Genomic DNA, 23,590 nt, shown 5'->3' on the forward strand with positions numbered 1-23,590 from the left:
AGGCTTTAACCCGAGCGACGTCAAGATGGACGGAGACACACAGGACGACACCGGAAGTTCAGCTGTGGCTTCAAAATAAAAGCGTAAAAGACCAAGAACACTATGATTTCTTTACATAAATTTAATTTTGTTCAGAAATATATATCGAATGAATAAAAAGCCTTAGAACTTTAACTTAAACCTGTTAAAAAAGGAAGCAAAAACAAAAGTGTTGCATTTTAATTTTGTTCTGTGTATTTTTTTAGTAATATAACACTGGCATTGTTATATATCTTTCCAATCACCATAAAAAGTGATGGAAATGATGAAAAAAAAATCTCATAATATGTCAGCTTGCTAGTGTCCTTTTTATGGTATTAAATATCTTCCTTGGACCCTGTGTCCTCATATGAGGACATCACATTTTAGGTTTACTGGACCGTATAATTCATTCTGCTTAACTTAGACCTGTTGTCCTCACTCTTGGACACCTCTTTGTGCCATCTAGTGGTAGTAAGAGCACAGTCCACCAATCCATGTAAAAACAAGATGGCAGCCATCTCTGCCAGGTCAGTTTGCAGCTGACCCTGACACAAAAGTGGACAAGATACAGAACCTGATCACATTTATGGTTGAAACTTGTTTATTTATGAATAATAAATGTTGTAATTTGATATACCATACAAACTTTACCAATTTTAGCAATGGTAACAAGCTAAGACACTGCTATTAGAAAGATATTGTTTTATCAACAGCTCACCGAAGGACATTGGGACTATATTATCGTCTTGTTTGAGGACACTGGGACTTTATTATCGTCTCGTTTAAAGACATTGTCACTTTACTATCATTGACAATGTTTAGTTTTTTATACTTACCTCGTCCTACTAATCCAAAATAGCAAGGACAAATTAAAAATGCATACCCAACAAAAGTTCAGGTCTCAGGAGGATATACAGAGGATACAATATATAATGTTGTTTTTCTTATTATTTGTACATTAAAGAGGAAATATGAGCTGTCTGGAAATGACAGTCAATAAACAAACTCCTGATTTAACAAAAATTGACCTTGGTTTTTTCTTATTTCAGTTCCCTCCATCGGGTTAACTGTCCTCCAGCCCGAATATTACTGTGGTCATTCATTTAAAAACTCTAAAAAAATAAATAAATAAATAAAAACCCTCCCTGAATTTACATTTTTTACATGGTAGAAATGACAGTAACCCCAAAGGGGCAGGTGTTCTTTTAATGAAAAAATACATAATACAGTAATATATCTTACAACACATGCCATATTTCCTAAAAATGGGTATAATGTGTCATTTGTATTTGAAGTTAAATAAGATCACTGTTAAAGTCAGAATTAAGCAGGGTAAAACGTCCAAAGTCTGTCTCAGAGACAAAGGAAATAAAGCTGAAACCATAGCTGTTTTATATAACAAAAATTTATATAGATCTTTGTTCTATGTTCCTTTTGGTGTCAAGTAAATATGACAAACATAAAAAATAAGAAGTGTGTTTTTGTTTCTTTAAATAGTGACAGGGCCACAAAAATCACGATACTTAGAATTACCCATGTAAGTAGAAACATACTCATACATCTCACGTGTATGTTCTATTTAACACCTGCATCCAAAACCTGGAACGGCATTCAAATCAGCAGCAGCAGGTTAAAGGTAAAGACAGATCTCAGTTTAACTGACTGGCATGAAAATCACTGCAGGTTAGGGCACGTCCTCAGTGATTTCTCTAAATTTAAATAATGGTTGAATGAATGAAAAAACTCCTCTTAAACTGACAGGTGAAGAAAGCATGAGATCACAAGTTGCTTTTAATCTGATTTCCCATTAAAGCAGTTCGAGAATTTATCAGCTGTTATACATTTTTTAAAGTACTTTGCTCTTCTATCCATTGCACAGGAAAAACAAAACTAAAAAAAAAAAGAATTGCAGATGCAAACCAACACCAACTTTCAGCCTTGTTTTACAAATGTTGGAATTAATGGCAACTGGTTTGACATATAACTACATGACAGTGATAAAAAAAAATCTGTATCTAGACGAATCAATCACATCTAAAATGTCAGTGGTTCAGATGACATTTAAATGACATTCTTTTATATAATACTGTAACTGAAAAAAGGTGATCACTAAGGATTTTATTGTGAAATTTGCTTAGTACAGGAAGTCACATATCTTACTTTGTCTACCTTGACAGTGGTGGAGAGGTGCGTGGTGTGACTACTGAAGGGCATCAGTGAATAGGGCTGCAGCACTGAAAGGTTTCCCATCACGCTGGGATACCCCAAAGCCTTAAAACACACAATGCAGTCACTCAGTCTTTCCTTTATCACAAGAGTGAATAAGAGTTGCATTATGCTTCTGCGTAAAAGCTCATCCCAAGGTTGATCCAGTCTGTCCAGTGATTCATACTATAAAACACTGCTGCAATTTCCTCATAACCGACGTGTCACTGGTTAATGCGACTTCACACAAGGGAGGCACTCAGGTTTCTACGTCATGATGATACAATGATAAGTGCATATCAGATAACACTGTATTTTAACTATGACCTCAAAGCAACCTTAAGCATTAACAGTATCAATATTCTCAGGAAAAATCTATTGCCTTCATCTCACCTTTTTCCTAGTATGATTTTAATATTAAGATACACTGAAGCAAAAGGCTAACTAAAGAAAACTAAACACCTTGTAATCAAAGTCACTGACATCATATCAGTTTTCCCACTCCTAGTCTGTGACCTCATCTGACTTATTCAGACTTTTTATTCTTTTTTTATTTATTGATTTTATTTCATATCTATTTTATTATTATTTTTTTAATTATTTTTATAATTTATTTATTTTTATTCATTTTTTTTCCATTCACACAAGCTTAATGCATGTACATAACTACGTGCACCTTCCCAGCCACATGCTGATATTAAGATTTAACATGCCTACTTCTTTCAAAATGGCCTTTTATTCTAATTATTTTGGCAAAAGCAGGTAATAAGATCTGTGCCCTGTGCAGTTACAGACCCGTCCACTTCCAGTCTGCAGTCTCCAGACAGAGGCCATACTGTTTCATATTCAGGGCCTGAGCTTCTTATGGAGGATCATGCTGTAATCTGTGGATTAAAGAGGAAACAGTGGGCATACAGTGATCAGATCAAAGTTCTCATTGCATTTCTGCAGAACAAGGAATCAGTTTACAACATAGCAGGATGTATTTGAGGAAATAATGTAGTTGTACTGTGCTGAACTTCAACCACCTGCACGATAAAAGAGAAAAGACGTAGTAAGTGTTAGTGGGAAATGGTTATCAGTTTACATGAACTTGTTTTATTGTTTTACAACACTGAAACACAGTGGATAGAATCAAACATTGCTACACATTTACTCAACTTGGATACAAATATAAAACTAATTTATTGGTAGCCAAATCATGTACACCCTTTACTACTTAACTATTAGCCATACTGTATTTGTAAGGCCAATTGTGACAAGATAACTTGGATTAAAGGTCAAATACACACATATCTTGAAGCTAATCTACCAAATATTCCTCACAAGTAGGGCTGCAACTAATATATTTTCTTTAAAATATCTATTAAATCTGCCAATTTTCTCTCAATCAATTGTTTTTTTTAATAAAATGTCAGAAAAAGTGAAAAAAGTCCTATGTAATCTCCCAAAGCCCAAGGTGATGTCTACAAATGATAAGTTTTATCCGGCCAGTGATGTGAAATTCCAAATCTATTCAGATTATTATCATGTATGACAAAGAAAGTATCAGTTTTAGATATAGGAAGCATGAAAACTGCAAATGTTTGACTTTTTTGCTTACAAAAAAATGTTGATCAGCTAATAGTTGTACAGTAAGGTCCAAGTTACCGGAATGGGAACAGCTGTGGCTTGTGAGGGAAACCACCCACAGACCTGTGGCACCAACACACACACACCACACACCTGGTGTTAGCAGCTTCATGCTGTGGGAGAAGGTCCTGAGAGGCTTCTGGAAGTACAGTACACTCAAGCTGTGGGGAAGTCAAGTCAGAGTACAGACCATAATACAATCCGTCATTTGTTGCAGGACTTAAAAGCTGCTGTTCAGTCACTGCCCCTCATGCAACATCACTGGAGCTTGAGCAGTAAGAGGGGTGGAATTTAAAGAGACCAAGAGACTTAAAGGGATAGTGCACCCAAAAATGAAAATTCAGCCATTATCTACTCACCCATATGCCGAGGGAGGCTCAGGTGAAGTTTTAGAGTCCTCGCATCTCATGCGGAGATCCAAGGGGAGAGGGGGTAGCAACACAACTCCACCTAATGGAGGCTGACAGCGCCCCAGATTAAAACATTGAAAAAAAAACCCACATAATTGAAACCACAAAATATCTCCATACAATGAGGCTAAAAACAGAGTTCAAACAACGTTTTTCCAAACAACTTTTTATGTCGGGGCTTCAGGACAGTTGGATCACTACGGACGAGCAGTATGGAGATATTTTGTGGTTTCAATTATGTGTTTTTTTGGACGTTTGAATCTGGGGCACCGTCAGCCTGCATCAGGTGGACTTGTGTTGCTACCCCCTCTCCCCTGGGATCTCCGCAAGGGATGTGAGGACTCTAAAACTTCACCTGAGCCTCCTTCGGCATATGGGTGAGTAGATAATGGGTGAATTTAATTTTTGGGTGCACTCTCCCTTTAAGGCACAACAAAGGATGCTGATTTCAACAGTGAATACTTTTGTTCCATGCGTGTAATTATTTTTAGTTCTATCTGCAAAAATCTTTTGTCACCCCATTTTGTCAGCGTCAAAAAAGCCTAATTATACACTAACTGTGATTCAACAGGCTTTTTCACAGCTCATTTTTAATACTTATTGGATAAAAAGCACAGGTGTTACTAACAGCATTAACAATGGCTCTGTTGTATTCTACAGTAAGTCAATACAGTTACAGTGAGCCAGCATTCACATTATCAGGACCCTGAAACTGATCCAGCTGAACAGAATTCTGCCAAAATTACTTTTGTATTTTTATTCTTACTGCTGTATCACATCTTGGATTTCAGTGGCACTGTTAACACCAACATGAGCCGGTACACAAACACAGCACAGTGAAGAGGTGCGTCACCTTATCTCACTTTACAGCACACTGGTGCTCGATGCCAAGCTAATCTTGTGATGATTAACAATGACATTATAGGGTCTCATGCCCTAAACAACCTGCAGTTCTGATGAAACAAATAGATAATATTCATGATTCTAAAATTTGGGGCGTATTATCAGGAACTATTAAAATGTAATTTCCTGTGAGCAAAACCTCCCACTGAAATCACATGGAGTGTTATACTTGTAGAGAACTGACCTTTGAACAGATGGGTGATTACTGGACGAAGGTATCAGGTTTCCTTTTGTTTGCTGGTAGCTGATAAACTTGAATTAGAAAAGTCACACTCAGTGAAAACAAAGTCTGTACAGTAAAGTGAACTGTACAGGTGCTCTAAAGTTAAAAAAAACAAAACATTTTCAATAACTTAATTAAGAAAACAGATATTTATTTACATTAGACTTTGGTAACAAGATATTTACAATGTGAATCACTCATTAGTCCTTCCCTTTGACTTAAAAGTTAAGTTTATGACAAAAACAAACTAATAAATAAACATGAATAGTATTCATAGAAACAAATTTAGACTTTAAACTTGATTGTAAAATTGCTTGGTAAAATTTTAAGAAAAACAACGATGACTTCATGTCACCATCTTCCAACGATTAGCTTCAGAGAGACCTACACAGAAAACATGACATGCTTTAATGATAAAATCACTAACAGGAACAGTTTTAAACACTCGGTTTAAAAGCTGCACAGCTTTTAAACCAAGTGTTTAACCTACCGATGATCTCAAACAAACAGTTCAGATTTTTTAAGATTGGCTATACGAGGCTCTTACCATATAAAGTGTATTACAAACAGTAAATGAAAGTCAGCATGTCCCCAGTTTGGAGAAGCAGACAGGAGTACCGCCACAGAAGATAGGCAATGTACTGCCGTGGACAGGGGCAGCAGCAAAATGTTTTTAGCGACCTAAAAAAAACATCATTCTCAGTTAAAGTGTACACTATATTTAGAATATTTTCACGGCTTCAACTTGTCACAGACCGCAACTTCGGACGGGGGAACTGAAACCATGTATGCTCTCTTCAAAACCGCCTGACTCCTTTGACAAAGACTGAAATTTTACCTCACAGCAGGTATACCGTTCCTCGATAGCTTAGTTTGTGTTGCTGTGTGACTTTGGTGAACCTAAATCAACCATTTTAAATGCCAAAGTTACACAAGAATACAAACTAACAGAGGCAGCAGTAGACCAGCAGTTCCTTTTGTTCAGCAAGGTAAAATTACTGTTTTTGTCCAGGGAGTTTCAGTTTCCTGTCAGAAAGAGCTGTTTGACGGTAAAGGTAAAGCAGTGAAAATATTCTCAATATAGCATGCACTTAAACTAATATTGATTTTTTTTAAGTGGCTAAAATACATTTCGCTGCTGCCCCTGTCCATAGAGGTAAATTGCTCAGTTTCTGTGGCATGCCAACTACCATCTCTTGTATATACCACACAGATTACGGCCAAGTACCTCATACAACCCCACTTCTAAATATCCGAACTATCCCTTTAAAATGTTGTGATTAAAACAAAAGCCACTGGTTGGAGCAGAAAATGTAAGGGTCAGAATCTGTAAAGCCTTTCAAGTGGTGTTTGAAAGACATCTTTCAGATCTGCCATCAAAAGCACTCCTGACAAAACACGACTGAGAAAGGCTCAAAACTTCACAGTAAAACACAGAATGGATCTTTTCGCTTTGCTTGCCAGACGGTATTGTGGTTCAGTGGAGCAGTCTCTTCCTGCTGTAGGTCCTCCCTGTGTTTGAGCGTTTGATCGGCTGGCTGAAGGGAGAGAGGTCCACCCCATCGACTTCCACCCTTCTCCTTGAGGCAGCCTCACCTACAAAGTTTAGGAAATAATGAGGATTGTTCGCTTGTGACTTACTGTAAGGTGAAAGTTTAGTTCATCATATGTATCATACATATTTTTGCAGTTGGTAACTTTTATAAAAAATAACTTTTTGTCAGATCTCCTGAAACTGACACTATATTCACGACACAAAAATGAGACAAAGCATCTGTGAAACAAAGTCATAATCCTCGGCCTACTCTGTTGCCTTGTTGCACTTCTATTGACAGGAATTCATGTGAGTGAAAACAACCAGAGCTGAGGAATCTCTGAGGAACACAGCTTTCAATCATGTCAATTGCTGCAGGAAATGGGGTCTAACTATCAACTTCGGCAGCGCTGATCAAATACGATTCAGGATTCTATCACTGCATTGCCTATTTCTCATCTGAAATGTTGTCAGAAACATATTTTAGTGTACTGATGAGCTGTAAAATGAGAGAGCTGGTCTACTAGGTGGGGGCTGTTTGGTAATTTGGTTAAATGTTGCCAACACGGCGGCCAGGTCACAAACCTTCTTGTTTTACAGCTAAACAGTGGGACACATCAGGACCCATTAGCGTATTCGCTACAAAAGATATATGGTCAAACGCTTCCCAGACAACCTTGGTAAGTAGTTTGAATGATCGGATCACACTGTGCCCTTGTGGTTGTTTACACCTGTCTTTAGCACAGTCTACATCTGATGCAAATGCCCAAGATGCATTTTAACACCAGAGTCAGTAAACACAGTAATAAGCCCTATTTCCACCAAATACTTTCGGTATGGTACCTGTGGAACCAAAAGTAACCCTTCAGACATGGTACCTAGACCCTAGGTTTGTTTAGCGTTGCCATCACAAACAGTATCCCTAAATATAGGCAGAGTGGTTGTCACTCACTGCTCCGTCGAGCACTCACTGTATTTTTCTCATTACTGGTGAGACAGATGAAGTCTGCACCTCATCTTTCATCCACAGAACTGGTTTGTACACCATCATTTGACAGTGAGAGTCTCTGTCTCTGTGAGATATTTAGAAATAGTGGGTTTGTGCGTTTAGTCCTTCTCAGGCAAGCACAGGGGTGTAGTGTTGCTGTAGCACACAGGAACCTAATTATTTTCTCCAGTCAAGGATAAGAATATATGCCATAAACATAGTCTTGTCGAAATTAAAATATATTTTTAAATGCTTGAAGATCCACTCATTACTAAAGGTGTATGTCATACAAGAGAGAGAATAAAAACTAAAGTAATGGTCAAAGCTGTGACATTGAAATTTAAGGTGCGCTGATGGATTCACGTCTTCAACTCATGTTCCTCCTTAAAAGCTGCTGGTAGTCGGCCCAGTGAATTAAGCCATTTTTTTGTCCGACTCCCGCTGTGAGAGCCAGCTAAACATCATTTCATTTTATAGCGACAATTTACTTAAAAACGCAAAACTCTCCACCTTTTAGTACCAGATCTGTGTGCTAGGTACCCCAACAGAGGGGGGACCAAAAATGGAGACGATACAGAACGGTTCCATTGGTACAATCCACAACTTTTCACAGTGGAAACTTAAACTCAAAAAAAAAAAAAAAAAGCGTACCAAACTGAACTGTACTGTACCATACCGCACTGCTTGGTGAAAACAGGGCTATAGATAGCACCTTTAATTAACTGGCAAAAAACCCCAAACAAACTGTGAAACAAAAACACTATAAATCTTACCTTTAAAAGTTGGTGTTCTCTTACTGGCAGAGCTGGCTTTGCCCTTGAACAACAATGGAGAGTGAGTGAGGGCCAAAATCCCACTCGCTGTCACTGGCTTCCTCGCCTTTGAGCTGGGAGGAGTCGCTGCTGTTAAAATGTAGAAAAAAAGCAGTGATATAATCAAATTCTATTCAGTAACTTCACGTCATTTCAGATGACAAGTTCAACTTTTAACTTATCATTAAGTACCTTAAAAGCCATTGTTTTAAAATGCCAAGACATGGTATCCATTTTTGTATGGTGGCTTTAACTCTACAGCAGCTCTAAAAAGTGAATCCTACATTTGAAAAGTTTAAAGATAAATTATTCAAAACACATTAAGAACAAGCAAAACTACAGAAGATGTACTTGTTACAGCTTTACATCTGCGAATGCTGTCTTGCTTTCTTCTTATATCACTGTACAACTGTTTCAAAACTGTTTCATTCAGAATCAATATGTATTGATAAATCAGTATTTTTGACAACAAGCTGTAATGTGTAAACCACAGCTTACCTGACTTAACGTCTCCATTTCCAGTGGCCCAAAAGATGTCTTCTTCACCTCTCTGAGGATCAGCACAGTCAGGCTGCTGAGCCAGCTTCTCCATCCAGTACAAGTCTTCCAGTGGAGAAAGAGGAGAAGCATCTGCTCCAACTGGGGGTGACTGTTTGGAAGTCAAAGTGGATATTGCAGCTTTGCTATTTGAGGGCTCGTCTGTGTCCTCAACGTCCTGCAATCTGCTGACTCCAAGCTCAGCTTCCTCCAGCAACTCCACCAGCAAAGGCTCCACCTTCAGGCCACGATCCTTGCCTCCAACCACTCCAATCTGAGCTCTCTTCCTGCGAGGCCAGCTGTTGAGATTGTCTGGGGTCACCTTACCTACACTTTGAGGGGAGGGAGTCAGTGGAACCACGTCTGCAGGTGCCACTGGAGACATTGTTCCCGCAGGATGGCGTGTAGGTGTGTAGGACTGACAAATGTAAGTTTGGACGCTTCCACCTTTGCCAGGCGTGCTCTTGGCTGGGGTGACGTGAGCGCAGATAGATGGTGAGACACATCCAGGATCTCTTTGCTTTGATCTCAAAGCCAAGGGGCTCTCCAGCAGAGAAGGTTTCCAACCAACTAAAGGGCTTTGACCTCCTGATAGAGGACCTCCATCTGAGGCCAAATCGCCTGCATTCATAGAATCTGTGCGCTTGAATTTGAGCTTGGGAAGTCCTGATGTTTGCATTTCCATTTCCACTTGGTAAGTCAGAGGGTTCGGAGTACCCTTGCTCTTTTGTCGACTAAGCCTTGCTGGGCCTCGAGGGGTTGAAAATCGAGGGGGTTCATTTCCGTACCCCAAACGAGCAGCAGCTTCTCTCTGTTGACGATCAGGGGTCTGCCGGAAGCCGTAGCTCCGGCCAGGTGTGCCTTGGGGTGACACACGTGATTTAGGAGAGACTGTGTTCGACAGAAAGTCTTCACTGGACTTTGAAGGCTTCCGTGAAAAACTAATGTTCATCTTGATACCGCCACTAAACTGGGTCTTTACAATCGCAGCATCTACAATGTCCATACTTTCATCTTCTGTGGAGGCAAACTGTGAGGAGTCAAACTGCTGGGAGTCTGTATGGGAACTAGAGTCTGTTTCAGAGATTTGGGAAGAGTCAGCTTGTACCTGATCTTTTGTGTGTGACTGCATGTTGTTTTCCACTGGGTCACAGTTCTCAGCAGAATCTGTGTTCAGTTTGGAGGAAACATTCTCACCAGAACGGGATCTTAAGTTATGTCTGGTGGCTCCAGCACCTTGAATGGACCTTGTTCTTGTCAGGGACTTTGCTGGAGACTTTCCTGAACTATTTGATCCTTCTGAAATGGTGGTAGCTCCTACTGGTGTAAATTCTGGCTTACATGGGGATACAATGTTTGAACTTTTGCCTGGAGTTCGTCCAGAACGAGTAGTCATTGTATGAGTAGGACTAGGGGTCTTGGATTGAGTTCTAGTGTTTGGTTTAGGTGAAAGGTGGTGGTCTAGAGGTGGTGTCAATTGAGGAGGAGGCATTTCTAGTGGAAAAACAGTTTCATCTTTCTCAGGTGTTTTTATCCTGTCGTGAAGTTTTTCAGAGGCCCTTTGATTTTTTTCCTGTGTTAAATTAACGCTACCTGCAGTCTTTTCTGGGGACTTGAAAATGTCTTTTTTAGTGTTTGTGCTTTTGATAGGACTGCTAAACTTGTTGGGTGTTTTCACCAGTCTTGGAGAAGAGCGGGTTGCAATACGAGGCGACTCTGGCACCTTGAAAACGCTGCTCTCTGCAACCCTACATTTTCGAGGGGATGGAGACCATGTGACGCTCTTCTTGGGAGTCCTGGAAACTGGGCTATTGAGAAGATGTGATCCAGAAGAGGGATGGCATTCAACCAAGGCCTTAACCGGAGTCCTGAGAATACCCTTCAGTGAGCTCCTCACAGGGCTCTCCTTAGTAGGTGTCTCTACCACAAGAGTCTGTCTGGCTGGAGATCTGAAAGGACTGCCTCTCAGAGTCATTACCAGCTCACAAGATCTTCCTGCTACAGGGCTCTCTGTAGCAGAGAAAACACGCATCCTGGATGGAGGCGGGGTTTTGGGGGATCCTGGGGTTCGAGGGGTTCTGGGTGTCCTGGGTGTCCTGGGTGTCCTGGGTGTCGTGATTCCATGCATGGCTCTCCCACGCTTGCTGGGGGACTTTGTTGGTGTTTTATTTGGACTCTGAAACAAACACACAAACAAAAGTCATCAAACCCGCAAAACAGATTTTTGGCCACTTATGCAGGACAGCTAAACGATGGGTTAAAACTCACAACAAACCTCACTAAAGAAGAGCAGAGCTACAGATAGGGATGAAGATTATCTGTAGGTTCAGTACTATGAGTGACCCCTTTCACACTGTCACTAGTTCCACAGTCATTTGATCCATTATTATAAAAGACAGTACACTAAGTACACTAATGCATGTGATGAGTTTTGGTGAACCATATTATTACAAAAAGATCTTACCTCAAAGACACTGGAGTCTGTAGACAGCCGTGACCTGGTGGCCCTGGCTGACGGCTCAGATGGACGACTTGGGGAATTGGCAGCCCCAAAAAGAAGTCGCATGGGAGACCGAACTGTTTTAATATTAATCCCGCTGATTTTGCCATCGCTGAGAGTGAGCTGGGATGCAGAGAGAGCCCTGTCCAGGTTGCGGGAGCGAGGCTGAGAACTTGAGTAGAAGACATTCGAGTGTCTTCGAGCGAACTTCTTTATCCTTGGGCTTCTTCTTAGGTCTGACACAAAACCAAAGCACAAAGAGACAAAGTTATGGATAGTGCTCCAAGGAAACAAAATAATAAATAAAATCAATTCTAACTACAATAAACCAGTGTCAAACTCAAGAGGTTTTAAAAGCCCCCAAAATTCATTCAATTCAATTCATTCATGTCAAAAAAAAACAAACTGGTAATACTACAAATACCTTCTGCGGGTTTTACTGGTGACTCTTCAACAATGCACTCCTCAGTTGGGACAGATCTCCTGGAAAAAAAAAAAAAGAACAATCAACATTAGTTAACAATAATTAGCAGCTGCAGATGATTTCTGGGTCTAACAGTACATATAATTACTGAGGAATTGGCAAAAAATTCTCAATAAATCTTACAACGGCAGCTGTTGATTAAGAAAACATACCTTCCCATTTTCTGCCGGTACAGAAGGCGACTGGACACTTGCTTGTGGAGCGGTGTCTCACACACTTTCTTTGTTAGAAGTTTGTGCCCTTCTGGAACGGAAGAATTTTCTTTGAGATAAACTGCTTCAAATTAAAATGGATGTGTGGTGGCATAAACTCCTTTGGTTGATTCCCAATACTGAATCTATTTACCTTCAGCTTCACTAGATCGCTTGCGTTTCAATCCTTCCACAGCAGACAGAGACTGGCTCCTCGACATCTTGGCTTTCTTTGTGGGGGAGACAATCTCCTGGTTGAAGAGATTTCTTCTCACCTTCGTCACCTCTGTGGACAATCAGAACATGGTCTGTAATTAGGACTTTCATCTCAACATGGTGATGGTCAAAAGTGATACTGCTCCAAAATCTGTCTTTACAGTATAAAGCAATCTCCCTCTGTCAGCTTGAAAAGAGGATTTCAAGTGTCTAGTTCTTTGTGGGGGAAAAAACACAGAGGCTCAGTTCATCTTGAATTCAGTCAGTTTCAGGGCCGTGTCCTCTTCATTGGTCTGTCAGAAGTGGCATATTTTGCTTCAGCTATGAATGATTACAACATGCTGAACAGATGAGTTTTTGTAATTCAAGCTGTTCATTATTCAGAACTCCAGAGGTTCACTTTTATATTTAAAATATGCGATTTATGGTTTAATAGGCAAGTGGTAGCAGATGTAATTAGGTTAGATGTAAAACAGAACATACCCTGGGTTTCTTGTTTCTGAGGTTGAGGTTGAGGTTGTGGTTCTGCGACAGGTTTATCCAAAGCAACACAGACCTTTGATTTGGACTAATGAAAACACAATTAAACAAGTCAAAAAAATATGGATTAGACAGATAAAGTAACCATAAAACACATATTGTACAAACATTCTCTCAGGTCTCTTAGTTGCCATTATATGCCATTTGATAACTCAACACAGGTAAGAACCCATCAAAGAGACATGGAAATACTAGTTAGTTGCATAATAACCAACAGACAAATCAGCAGTGATAAATTATCTGTGGTCATCTTACAGCTCTTGCAGTCTTTTTGGGGATCTCTATTTGGCGAAGACTCTGTGATGATTCAGTCATACTGCGATGACGAGTCAGCATCCCACTCCTACAAAAAGACCAAAAAAAATCTGGGCATATAACTCTCAAAATATGTATCTTCATAGCTCTGACTTTTGACAAACAAAAGGTTTTGTTCCAGCAAACACACAGCCTCTCCTCACCTCCTCTTGCTGGCGGAGCGATTTCGCAGGTCCTGCAGGCGATCTCTGCCATCTGAAAGCCCGCTCTGTGTGGAGAGGGGAGGTGAGGAGGCTGAAGGAGAAACGCTGTCCTTGGTAACTGAGTCGTCACTGAAGAAGTCAGTGGGCAGGACAGCCACCAAAGCCTGAGGCAGCTGAGTTCCCAGACTGTGGTAGATGTCTGCAAGCACTCTGGGAATAGTGGTCAGGAACCTGCCATGACACAGAAACACCATTGACTATATAACAGCTATGGAAGAGGAATATCTGGCTCATTTAAAATCACTGTTTCCCATTACAGTTCAATGTGGATACTGTTTACTAAGTTGGTGTTCAATCTTGCCATTGAAAATCAGTTCTGTAGTTAAAAACTAAAGATTTAGCGCAATCAAGAAGCAAGAGTATGTAAAAAAAAAAATCTAAACCATGATTTTGTAACTATGTGTAAGGCAATTCCCACAAATGTCTTCACTAGCTACTGCTTCTATGTTGTCTTTCCCAGCCCTTCACCCTCTCACACACTTACCCTGGGAGGACTTCATCTTCAAGGAACCTTGCTAAGCAAACTGGGTCTTTTGTTAGGGAGATAATCCTCAGCATTTCAGCCACCTGAGGAAAATAAGAGGTTAGAATTTACTTGTTTTACGTTTGCTTTATTGTGCTGTGTGAGTCGGACAAGCAAAATACTGACGGAGAAGAAACCGTTTCTGATTTCAAGACTGACAGTGTTTAACTACACAGTCTATTGCTCCATAAAAGAGAAGAGTCAACTGCATCATTGATTAAATTGACTCAGGTCTTACCTCCTCTGCCATCTGATCAACATCCAGTGAGTCAGACTGCTCCGCAGAGAAAAGTCTGCACAACTCCAGTCTCAGCAGCGCCTGAAGCTTGCACCTAAAGGAGAAAACCAGTGTTACGGCTGACACCTAGATATAATTGATTTGACTTCAGAAAAGAATTGCTTTTTTAACCTTTATTTATCGAGGAGGATGGGAACACAAGTTTATCAACTAACAACAGTCCAAAAACAGAGCAACAAGTATGTAACCCTATCCTTGACCAGAGTTTCACCTGCTTTACTGGCTCTAAAAGCAAGATAACACATTAAGGTAAAAGGAACTCACTCTCTGACTTTGCTTTCAGCATCAGCAGCCGTGCCATAGAGCTGCCTGATTGATTTGCTGGTCTTGATGAAGTGTTGCTGGACAAACAGGGAAGTCTTTACCTGTAAAGAAAATTTCAGATATGCAAATTAATCACAGTTCTGCCCAACTGGCCTTTAATGTACTAAATGTGATGCAACTAATGCTTTCATTATCTCGACAACAAAAGTTTCTGCATCTTATATCAACATCTTGTTAGTATTCATACAGTAGGCATGTAAAAAAAAAACAATCTGGCAATATCCCAAATTTAGAACAAAAGAATACTTCACACATCTATTCCCAACCACTCAAAAACTGCCGGATGAAGGTCTAGTTACCGAAACGTTGCATTACAAGCATTATTTTTACAAGTGGAGAAAATGTACAGGAGTTTATCTACAATATAGAGAATTTACCAATTTGAAAAACTGACAACTGAGAAAATGTCCGATTGTCTGTAAATGTGCAGCACAACTACCTACCAATTTTTCCAACAAATAATAACCAGTCTGCAGTAAAGTTGAAAAGTGGGTCAGGTCAGAATCTTGAGGTACATTTAAAGCTGCCACGTGTCTCACCTCCAGGTCTGTCTCTGTCCTGTGGAAGGTTTTCACAGCCAACAGGAGCTGCTGGACACCAGTGACGAGAGACGGGTCTCTCTCTGCCACAGTCTTGTCATAACTGGACTTCAGATGGGAGAGCAGCTCTGCCTCATTAGTGAAACCTGGGCACAGGGACAAGAGACATTATTTGATTTGTTACTATATCAAAGGCAGAGAATGACATTTTGGGAAGTATGCTTAAATGCTTTAGCAGAATGAGTGCTGTAAATTTTTAACAGCGACACTCACTGATGGTGTTTGCTCCTCCAGATTTGTTCCTGTCACTTGACCGTCTCTTCCCCTGTCTGTCTGGCCCCCTGCTGTCGGCCCCCGGCTGCTCAGACTCGGACTGATTCTTTTGGGCTTTGACATTCAGTCTCGCCACATTCAGCATCTGCAGGGAGCGGCTCATGGTCTTCATCTTCTGTTTCACCGGTGTGCGCTGGGCGCCACCTGTAGATCAAACATGGGAAATGATAAGACAACTATTTTGTATTATTTTCCCTCAGATCAAAATCTTGCTTATATTGGAAACTGAACATTTTTTTAAATATGACTTCTGTACTTTCACAAAATTCAAGAACCTTCATAGGAATATGCATAAAAACTGAGATAAGGCTTTCTCACGTTTCTTGCCCCTCTTGGCATCTGCACCCCGGGATGTTTGATACAATTCAGCCAGACCACCGATCAGCTCCTGCTGTAGGACAGATAACTCCTCTTCTTCTCTCTGCTCTGGCACTGCATGCAGCAACCTATTCAACAAGGTAAGTGAAACATTAGGACCACTTGCCACTTTTTGTGCCAAGAATGACTTTGTTTTTGATTGCGTTTGATTATTTTTGTGTTTAAATCTTTATATAATTCTTGCTAGGAAGTGCAAAAAAAAATTTACACAAAAAAACTTGAATGATGATCTCCTTACCTCATCGACTCCATTAAATGGGAACTAACTCCTGACTGGTCTGACTGAGGGAACCAACTCTCCAAAATGCTTGTTGTCAGCGGGGAACGACTAACTTCCTGCTGAGCCCACTCAGGAACCTGATAATCCTTTGGCTGGTCTGAGGAATAAAAAATAGTCAGCAATAAACAGGTATATATTTGAAGTTTCATTAAACATATACATAAATTAGAAATATAAAACCCCCCAAAAAAGTGATCTGATGTTTTGAACTCTGAAAATTACTATTCAGTCCTCACCGTCGTCACCGTTACCATCCTCCTCCATTATGTCATACACTACTCCCAGAACACTGCTCACAACATCTGGCAGTTCAACTGAAGCTTCTGCTGAGGCAGGGGCAATGATCTCAGTGGTCAGGATCTGGTCGTGCTGAGGGACTCCAGGCTGGAGGATGGTGAGCAGAGCTGTAGTGTGTGACAAAGGGGAGAGGACAGCCGAGCACACCAGGCCGCTGTCATTCACCTCAGAGAGCTGGGAGAAGCAAAAGATGAGGAACGTGGGAGAAGTTCATCAGTGAATGCACACAGAAAAGAGGGAGACTTCAAAACAGGATATTTTTATATATAATGCAGCTGCATGTTCCAACTGGACCCTTACTCCACTGGGCTATTTGCTGGAAACTTTTAGCTGTATGCTGTTAACAACATATGCTGAGGTTAGAACAACAGGTGGACTGGTGTGTGAGTTAGTCAGACTATGGCGAGCGGGAAGTCGTGCCTGCAGGTTCACAATCAGCTACAACAGCAACAGAGAGAGGGTTGTGTTTAAGACAAGGATGGTGTATCTGTGTTGCTCCACCGCTCCAATCAAAACCCGAATCCTTATCCTCGCTGCTTTCATGCAGACTTAAGATGCAAAAACAGATTGGGATAAAAGGAGTACTGATGCAATTGGCATTTACGTTGGCATAGGTGGAATGAATTAAAACACTCCTCCTTATGCAGGAGTTTTACTATTCTTTTTATTTTGTATTTTTAATTCCATAGCATAAGAGATACTTTTTAGTTTTATAGGCGTTCGAAATGTTCCTTATTTCCATAATGAATATTGTTTACCAAAGTTGCCAGTGGGCAAAATGCTACCTCAGACTCCACTAAGAGGATTTTTCTGTCTTTGACAATTCTTTCTACTGTCTGCTAAAAATAACAGCAAAGAAATGTATCCTTATGTGTTTGTTTTTTCCCCTCTGTTCTTAATTCACACCAAACTGTGACTCCTAAACCAGGGTATGAACCAAGCCGTAAACTCTGTGTACCGTCACACCCCTATTGATTATGGCAACTGGAAAACTCTACATTATCAAAGTCCATTGTAGCATTGAATTGGAAAGCGCATCTCAACAATCAGTTTATTATGGTGAATTAATGCAAAGCTAAGGAGTGCCATCATGAGACCAAAATATATAAAATAGAAATTTCCCTCAACACAGGACTATTTATTTACACAGCAGATATGTATGCTGCAACAGTAGCCCTTAACTGGGTCAGCTGTACTATATAACTGACACGCAATTTGCACATGAGCCCCTTATGAAAAACAGCTCTGTTGTATTTGGATGTCTCACCATATGCAGGCCACGAACAGACAGCTCCAACAGGAGATGCTGGAAGGCATCAGCCCCCTGGTCACTGCTGCTGGAGCACTGGAGCACCCATGACTCTGTAGGGGTCTGTGTCAGTGAAGAGGGATCCCAGTCCTGCAGCACTCCCTTCAGACACACTTCCACCAACTCTGGGAGAAGCCTCTGTCTGCAAGACACTGGCTCAACCATGACACCGCAGCTCTGTGTCACATCACCTGGTTGGGAGAAGAATAACACAACACATGAATAAAAGCAGTTCATTCTCAACATTTTTTTCAAGTTCAGTGTGCTTTATTTCCCTTGCCCGTCCTTGTGCATCTCATTTCATTTCTGCTGGTGAAAATGGTTAATGGTCAGATTTAGTTGTCTTTATGTTGTTGATTTGCTCCTTTTGACACAAGGCATTGTTATAAGGCCCCTTATCCCTGTTTTGTCTTCATCTGCATGTGTATTAAATCCCAAGAAACTGAGGATGTACATTATAATGTCTCACTCTAATATAGACCGTTTCAAACTGGACAACATAAACATTCTAAATGGGTCCCTTTATATTTCCTGATTGAATGTATGTTAATGCAGACGCTGACAGGAAGAAAACAGGGACCAAAGTTGTTGCCCTAGCAACAGAAAAGCAATGAAACGGTCCATAGCATCTGTAGAGATCGTAACCACAGTTTCAACAGCTGCACTATCTCAGGCATGTTTGAGCCATAACAGATGATGCCAACAGGTAATTTCCATGTCACCAACCTTGCTGCCACCGCAAAACACCGCCTATGACAGGAAAAGCCAGACGATGCAGCCTTTCAGAAGACAGCATGTATCCAATACTGGACTTGAACACAAAGGTCTCTGTCCTGAAGTCTGAGTCTGGCTTTTGAGTGGAGCACAGGTCCAGCAGGGCAACCACAGGGATCACTCTGCCGCCCAGCTGAGCTAGGACCTCAGACAGCTTGTCAAAGCTGAGGTGATCCTCACACTTCAGGACCTGCAAGGAGACAAAAGACCAACTGACATCAGAAGAAAAAAGAATTTATTTTAACAGCCACACAGGCCAGTTAGACAGATAGCTATCTGTAGCTAATGATTGGATGTTTATAGCTATTCTGAATTTCACACTGACTGGTCAGTTTGGTTTAATGCCTTTATTTTAAAACATCTACAAAGTTTTTTAACCCGAAAATGCTGGGTCCTATTTCTGCAACATTAAAGGTAAACTTATATTTTAGAGGATTTGAAAACAGTAACAGCTGGGTTGTCGGTGAGTGAGAAATTAAGGGAAAAGACGAGATAAAGTGTCTTGGTTCAGTGTCGGGCAAACACCTGCCACCTTATGGGCTGCTTTATAGTTAAGTGATATGAGCTTTTGTGACTGCATTAGCTTCCTAAAGACAGTGAGACACTTACCTGCTTAACTCTTGCAGTCACAACACTGATTTTGTTCTCACATACTATATCTACATCCAAATTATTTTTATGGACTGTTTCAAACGGTGATTTTTTATTTTGTCAAAGTTGTCCAGCTCTTTTTGGTACCTAGTAGTATATTCTCCGTGCTGTACTCACCTGAACATGTGATCTACTGTCAACCCAGTGCAGCACCACCTGTCGCTGAACCAGCATATCGTGAAGGCCCCTGGGTATTATGTGCTCCGTCACATCTGTTGGCAGGTCACGGTCTCCCAAAGAAAGATAGTCCACAAGTTGTGACCTGGAACGTGGACACTCCGAGACAATAAACACCACATTCCTCCCGTTGCTTGAAATCTCATCCTCCTGTGAAACACTGGGCTTCCCAGCTCGGCTCGACTTCCGCGGCCTCAAGGACAGTTTGGTGGGCGAGGTGATGTCTGGTCTGTCCCACTGGAAGTCCAGCAGGGTTTCTTTGAGTGCATTTTGAACTGAGGCAGAATGATTGGATTGCTGCCTCTGCTGAGAAGGGCACGGTTTATCCTTCAGATCAAATTTGGCTTCAAACTCTATTTCAAAGTCCTCAAAAGTTTTGTGGCGCAGCTCCTTGAAGTCTGACCCCCTTGATAGGAGGCTTGCATTGCGGCCAGTCTTGGACTGGAAAAATTTATAACCCCAGCGCACTTTGTCAAATCCGTATTTGTAGCCGAAGTGCAGCAGGGTTAGTAATATTCCCCGTTTTACGAGATGATTCCTGACATCCAGTTGATCTCCTGAATCGTGATCTCCATAATCCACATCGATAACAAAAACCAAGTTGTGTAAAGCCATAACGTCAACTCCACTGTCCCCGAGTGGCTTCAGAGCCGTTAACTCAACAATAAGCCATGAAAACAGGCCAGCCTCGCTCAAACGTATTCAGGTCCGGTGTCATTTCATTGTATGTGGGCGCAGGGACGCCATTTACAGCTGCAACTAAGGACACTTCATTTTTCTAGCTATCTTGCTAACTAGCCATCGTAGCTAATGTTACACAAGTTAACGCAGTTAAAAAATAGCTTCGGCTACCGTGACATGAGTTTAGCGCCCGCCGTTGTTTGAAATAACTTGACACGCAAGGTAAAAGGGAAATACCCCGATCTTATTTAGTTATCAACCTACAGAAAGTTTCCGTATAACGTTAGTCCTGTAACTAAACATCTTCGCCATTTTCTCATAGTACTCTGCCCTCAACCGTTCGCGCTCCTTGAACTGGAGCCCACCCCTTTGCTGCGATTGGTTGCATTCTGTAACAACAACATCCTAATTGGCTCAAAACAAGGTGTAAGCTAGCCGGTGATTCGCTACAAGTCTCATCTCAACATTTTATTGGGCAGATCGACTGTCAATCAAATCTGGACTGACTTGTGCTAAATGTCACATGAAACAAGAACAGGCAAACTTGCATTTAACTTTTAAAAGCTACAGACTGGTGAAGAATTCCATACGTCAAGATTTAACGGGTGACTTAAAGATCAAATTATACGTTGGTCTGCGTCTCTGAATTCTAAAATATGTATATAGCCTAGTGTAATTTAGAAGTGAAAGCTAACTACTCTGGAAAGCTAACTACTGTACAGCATAGTGCCAGTGCCGGACCTAGCACATTCGGTGCCCAAACCAAGTTCCCCCCACCCCTAGCAAAAAAAGTATAATTATCTTTTATATTTATTATTATTATTATTATTATTATTATTATAATTATTATTATTATTTATTTTCATCACACTTATTCCATTTCTGGAGTGAAACAAAGAAACCAAAATGCCCTTCTTTTGTTGAAGTATGTTTATTCAAGTCTTTAAATGCAACCCCCATCCCAAACTACAAACAATTAAAAATGTGTTAAAGCTTTTAAAATCTAAAACGAACAGCAGCGCATACTGATAACACCAGAGTACATTGCTATGATCGTCTTTGTTTTAAAATATAATTTTTTATTAAAATGTTGGCCCTTTAAAGATGTGTCAGATTTTTGTCCTCTTCGTCAGGATTTGTATAAAAACATCAGTTAAGCGGTCATAAAAAGGGGTTAGCAATATCGGTCATTTCACTTATTTCTGTGAGATCAGGTTGGCAATATCACAAGGACACCTGTCTCATTACCTGGTTTCCAAAAAAGTGGGAATTCTGGTCAAGTACTTTTGAGCTTTTTATTTTTTGATAAATTCATTAAATAACATTACTATCCAAGGTATCTCAACCATTACATGTCAACCCAGTAGCCCTTCTAAAGCAAGACTAAATAAGAATTATGATTTAAAAATGATTCAATGATGATTAAAAATTCATAAATATATAACTTTTAGTCAACTCTATAGGCCATCAGCTCCATCAGATCTTACCTATGACATCTATTATGTGTGCTATTCAAGAAAAAATTAAATCACCAGGTTTGCCCATTACAAGTTTTAATAGTCAAGACATAACTGAAGAGTAAAAATCAACAAAAAAACCCAAATTCTTATTCTCAAGAATAAGTGAGCCAACAAATAGTAATAATACATAATCAATTTTTTCCTGCTGCGCTCCAGATGACCTCTGCCTTTTCACTTTCTCTTGCTCTAGTGCCCTCCACATATACTTCACTCCACTACACCTAACCATGCTCTCACATGTTCTGACTGTGATGCTCACTTACTGATGAAAATATTCAGGTGAACTTCAGGACAAGAGGGGGTACCCCTACTACAGACCGACCATTAGCATTAGATTTTTGGCTAATTTGTCCCTAATGCTTGATTTAAAAAATAAATAAATATTTTCCCCAGACATAGCCTAACAAGTGAACTGAAAATCAAAGAAAGGGACACCCATAAGTTGTAGAAATATATTATAGTTAAGCCTTGATTTGAAAGTTGAATTGAAGATTACAAGATATTTTTGGACTAGTAAAATCAAGGCAAATTAAGTTTAAGGTGAGACACACCCTACATGTCAAAGGACAATAAGAAAGGACTTTATTCATCACAAGGATTTGTTATGCAGCAGTTACACTAAATATAAAAGAATCCATACATAAAAAGTGCAAAAAAATTACATTATCAATAAAGAGCCTGTGTTTGTTTATAGGAAAGAGACTAAATAAAAAATGGGCAAAGGACTGAGACTGTTTTTTTTTTTTTTTTATCGTGTGGGTTCACAGACGACTATTCACTTGTTCTGCGATGCCAAGTAAAGCAGTGAGACTGAGAGCTTGGCATCCTCAACTATTCTGTCTCTCACTGCCTAAAATGGAAAAACTCTCATTCAGAGCAACATTTGGCTTTGATCTGGAGGTCTGGGTCTTCTCACTGGTTTTTCAACATTCCCTCAAGGTTTAAGCAAAGTAGAATTCTTTGAGTGTGTTTGCAGACCAGAGAAAAATATTCTATGTGTGGCTGATCCATATCAATTCAAAAGCTACACATATGTAAGTACAAATTAGATAGGGTGACCATTCGAGGATATATGCATGATAAAAAAAAACATAACAGAATAGCTTTGACCAAAATCATTAATATGGCAATATCATCTTTAAGAACAAGGACCCAGCTTCTCTTTTTTTTCAGACAATTTGCAGACTATGTAAGTGTAGCATCTTCCTCCTATACTCCCCAGGTCTGGAGGGCAAACCTGAAAAAGAAAGATTTAAGGAAATAGAACACTGGTAGAGGAGGTATGTGGGTCACCTTCTGTTTTTCATCTGTAATCACCTCTTTTCTACAGCACCAGGGGGAGATGAAGAGCTTAGTAAAGCTTTGAAATAGAGAGAGATGAAAGGAACATGCTGAATGTTCTAGACTCTGCTCTCTGTGTCCCACCAGACACCCCCTAAGTCATGAGACCAGGATGTAGGTCAGGGATGCTTTTAAAGAGAATGCTGCTGTTTAGACACAGACGTATGCACGAATACTGTGTGCATAAATGTCCATACATACAAGGAAGTGTGATGCATGCATTCCTACCACTGTTGATTACCTTCAGGTCACTCAGAAATGATAAATCTTTGTCAGGGGTCAAAGTTCATGTGTAACATAAGAGATGACCATAATTAATATTGCCTGGGGAGTAAAACTAAAACAAGGGAAATAACATTTTATGGTTTCTCTCATGTTCTTATATGGTTATCATACAATAACTACAACAAGGTGGCCCAGAGAGAAATGTCTCAACAGCGTAAGCCTGTTT

At 40.3% G+C, this 23,590-nt stretch overlaps 1 protein-coding gene across 2 annotated transcripts; it reads right to left on the bottom strand.

Annotated features, from left to right (window-relative positions):
* Positions 1-5,524: 5,524 nt before the first annotated feature.
* Positions 5,525-20,631, bottom strand: ticrr (TopBP1-interacting, checkpoint, and replication regulator). Of its 2 annotated transcripts, none has more exons than XM_033635973.2 (21): positions 19,538-20,631; positions 18,722-18,959; positions 17,954-18,186; positions 16,626-16,860; positions 16,348-16,486; positions 16,050-16,177; positions 15,672-15,875; positions 15,399-15,544; positions 14,800-14,900; positions 14,476-14,569; positions 14,199-14,281; positions 13,655-13,885; positions 13,452-13,539; positions 13,140-13,224; positions 12,595-12,726; positions 12,402-12,492; positions 12,190-12,248; positions 11,730-12,001; positions 9,227-11,441; positions 8,690-8,815; positions 5,525-6,990 (listed from the first exon to the last, which is right to left on the bottom strand). In XM_033635973.2, exons 1-21 carry the CDS (start codon positions 20,210-20,212, stop codon positions 6,872-6,874), a joined length of 5,694 nt encoding a protein of 1,897 aa, XP_033491864.2. In that variant the 5' UTR covers positions 20,213-20,631; the 3' UTR covers positions 5,525-6,871. The 2 variants fall into 2 exon arrangements, with proteins under 2 accessions (XP_033491864.2, XP_033491862.2); XM_033635971.2 differs by having other exon boundaries at positions 8,690-8,818.
* Between the last annotated feature and the right edge of the window lie 2,959 nt (positions 20,632-23,590).

Source organism: Epinephelus lanceolatus, chromosome 5, assembly GCF_041903045.1.
Source record: "Epinephelus lanceolatus isolate andai-2023 chromosome 5, ASM4190304v1, whole genome shotgun sequence".
NCBI classification, from domain to species: Eukaryota; Metazoa; Chordata; class Actinopteri; order Perciformes; family Serranidae; genus Epinephelus; species Epinephelus lanceolatus.